Source organism: Salvelinus namaycush, chromosome 38 (assembly GCF_016432855.1).
Source record: "Salvelinus namaycush isolate Seneca chromosome 38, SaNama_1.0, whole genome shotgun sequence".
NCBI lineage: Eukaryota > Metazoa > Chordata > Actinopteri > Salmoniformes > Salmonidae > Salvelinus > Salvelinus namaycush.
The window spans coordinates 18084338-18088001 of NC_052344.1; the positions used below are offsets into that span (position 1 = coordinate 18084338).

General features: G+C 47.5%; 1 protein-coding gene across 1 annotated transcript; it reads left to right on the top strand.

Annotated features, from left to right (window-relative positions):
* The first annotated feature begins 1551 nt into the window (after window positions 1–1551).
* On the top strand, window positions 1552–3451 carry LOC120032068 (transcription termination factor 2, mitochondrial-like). Its single transcript, XM_038978011.1, has 2 exons — window positions 1552–1620; window positions 2180–3451. The coding sequence occupies exon 2, from the start codon at window positions 2206–2208 to the stop codon at window positions 3340–3342; it is 1137 nt and encodes a 378-aa protein (XP_038833939.1). The 5' UTR covers window positions 1552–1620; window positions 2180–2205; the 3' UTR covers window positions 3343–3451.
* Window positions 3452–3664: the final 213 nt, after the last annotated feature.

A 3664-nucleotide genomic window follows, 5' to 3' on the forward strand; every position in this document is an offset into this window, starting at 1 on the left:
CACTGACAGCGCCATATCTTCGCCACAACCCTCTCATTGTTATGTTCACTGACAGCGCCATATCTTCGCCACAACCCTCTCATTCTTATGTTCACTGACAGCGCCATATCTTCGCCACAACCCTCTCATTCTTTTGTTCACTGACAGCGCCATATCTTCGCCACTACCCTCTCATTCTTATGTTCACTGACAGCGCCATATCTTCGCCACAACCCTCTCATTGTTATGTTCACTGACAGCGCCATATCTTCGCCACAACCCTCTCATTCTTATGTTCACTGACAGCGCCATATCTTCGCCACAACCCTCTCATTCTTTTGTTCACTGACAGCGCCATATCTTCGCCACTACCCTCTCATTCTTATGTTCACTGACAGCGCCATATCTTCGCCACAACCCTCTCATTCTTATGTTCACTGACAGCGCCATATCTTCGCCACAACCCTCTCATTCTTATGTTCACTGACAGCGCCATATCTTCGCCACAACCCTCTCATTCTTATGTTCATTGACAGTCGCAACTCAATCAGCTAGACCTATTGCCACGCCCACTACCCAAATCGCGGGCTTCTCAAACACACGGGTGATTTAAAACAACCACAGCAAAACATTTTTGAAGTAGCTAATTATCCTATGTGGCTAAGTAATCCTCACCGGTGAAGTATTTTGAATGATTTTATTTAGACAGGATAATTATATAATTTTGGCGGAACATCAATTTACTTTAGGGCAATCCAGCATCTTAACAGTGCACTGTACACCCGCCAACTTTCATTTCCAATTCGCAAGAGGCTGACACCAGATATCTGCATATAATGACGAGATGCTCATGTCTCCGCCCTAACAATGAGTTTTTGTCCCAAAGGCAGGAAGACAGGCGACAAGTTTAGGTCTGCATATTATTCCCATAGAAAACCATTGGGTTTATACTGGACAGAATTTAACGAGAGTGAGCCCTCGCCTCTTCCTCTCTGCTGAAACTATATCACCGAAGAAAGTATCGAGCGAAACAGCGCCCCTATGTAGCCCATGTATCTGATGCTGTCTGGACAGAAATAGTATGACATGCCATACTCTTTTGGTCCAGACAGTATTAAATACATGGTCTACATAATGAGACAGAGGGGCGCTGTTTCGCTTGTTTCGGAGATTGATGCGTCTTTCTGTTGGCGCGCATCTCCGTCAAATAAATTATGCATATTTCAAACTTGTATTTGGACGGGCAACGAGGTAAATTAGGGCGGACCAGGCCCCCCAAATGCCGCCCATAGCGCCGGCCCCACCGTGACCCCACTCTCTGAGGGTGTCTCAGGGAGAGTTGGGATTTTTTGCGTGCGTATTATACATGCGTATAATACACACTTGTAGCCTACATGTGTGAAATAGGACAAATATAAGCACCCACCATATTATTGTTAATTACATTGGTAATTCATAGTGATGGAGTTCCCACAATTTAATAATCTGCGCAGCACAACAGCAATATAGGCGGACGGGAACAGAGCCAATCACAGGCGTTATGAAACACGTGAGCAGAGGGCGTTTACAATCTTTCATAATGGTACAAATGCCTGAACAACTTCCAGCGTCAACTCGTGTATTCCTCTGGACAATAAACTGGTAAACAACTGGTTTTATTTACAATATAGAATGTATAGCCTGTATTTGAATTACTATAGTTGATTCAGGTGGTCTCTGTCCCATGTGCTGAAAGACTCAGTTGTTACAGCAGCATAGACCTTTTACGAACTCGATAATTATAGACCTATATATAGTGACTTGCTACCGGCGGTAATATAGAGGGCGCATTGGTTATGAGTTTAAGTACACATTCTCCACCACCCAGTAACACGTTTAGTACATCGTGTTCCCACACCAACACTACTCATATCTACTGGCCAAATATACTTACATTTACTGATGTTGCCCTCAATAGATCAGTTCAACATTGTTTGATTTTGACAGGCTTTGCAGTGAGGAAAGCAATGTTTGTTATGTGATCATCTTAAATAAAATGTATCTTACTGTTAATTAATGGTCTAATTTAGAGCAGGAGAAAACAGTCTATGTACTGAAAGCATAGAACAGTAGTATAGGACTAACTGGTAAACAATACTGACAAAGGACGTAGTGGTCTTGTGTGATGTAACTGCTCAGTGTGTGTTTTTGTCTTATACAGGTCGTCTGTACTTTAGTGCCTTAACAATGCTCCGTGCCACCACTGCCTTCCTGTGCGCCTATTGCCAGAAGAGGAGCGTCTTAACCCCTCATATGGGCTTCTCTTCCTCTACCCTCGCCAACAAGCGGCCAGAGAACCAGCAAACTGTCGACTCCCTTTATGACCTATCGGTGGACATCCGTAAAGTGCGTAAGTTCAAGGGATGGGTGCTGTCAGAGAACTCTGTGTACGTGTACGAGACGGCGGACCTGCTGCGGGACATGGGCGCTGACACTGCTTCCATTGCCCGTGTGCTGGAGACCCACCCCGAGGCTATCCTGTGTCGGCCCGAGGACGTGGCAGCTCAGCGGGACCTCTGGTCCTCCGTATGCCCCAACCGGCGTGAGCTGGTGGGCATCATTGAGAAGTTCCCTGCCTCCTTCTTCACGCTCACGCACCACACCAACCAGCGTGACAACATACGCTATCTCCAGAGCCTGCGCCTCAGCAAGCGCATCATCGGGAAGCTGATGGCCAGCGCCCCCCAGAGCTTCAGCCGGCCTGTGGAGAGCAACCAGGAGGTCATCCACATGCTGCGAGAGACTTACTTGGACCTGGGAGGGGACGAGGGAAACCTGCGCTTATGGTTCCAAAAGTTGCTCAGCCAGAACCCCTACATCCTGATGCGGCCGGCTGAGGCGTGGAGGGACAGTCTGGGCTTCTTGAGGGAGAAGGGCTTCACCACAGAGGAGCTCCTGGTCCTGGTCTCCAGCCTCAGGGCCTCCATCGCAGAGCTGCAGCCTGAGGCCATGCAACAGGCTCTGGACTACACCCAGGGGGTGCTCGTGTGCTCTGAAGATGAGCTCCGGGAGATAGTCCTCCGCTGCCCTGCTGTACTGTACTACTCAGTGCCCACCCTGGTGGGCCGGTTCAAGGGGCTGCTGGACGTGGGGGTGAGCATGGACCAAGTGAGGGAGATGCCCAACGTGCTGGAGCTCACCACTCAGATTGTGCTCTACCGCATCCAGAAACTAGCCTCCTACGGCTATGACGTGCGAGGTGGCAGCCTGGACGTTATCGTCGGCACCAAGAAGGACTTTGAGATGACCTATGGCAAATTACAGCTAAGGCAACAACGACCACTCTTCAACCCTGTTGCCCCTCTCAGGACCGCAGAGGAGTGAATGTTAATGGACCACATGGCTTTTCCCACATTTTGTTATGTTACAGCCTTATTCTGAATATGATTCAATTGTTTTTCCCCCCTCATCAATCTACACACAATACCCCACAATGACAAAGCAAAAACAGGTTTTTAGAAATGTTTGCTAATTTATTAAAAATAAAAAACTGAAATATCATAAGTATTCAGACCCTTTACTCAGTACTTTATTGAAGTACTTTTGGCAGTGATTACAGCCTCATCTTGGGTATGACACTACAAGCTTGGCAAACCTGTATTTGGGGAGTTTCTCCCATTCTTCTCTGCAGATCCTCTCAATCTCT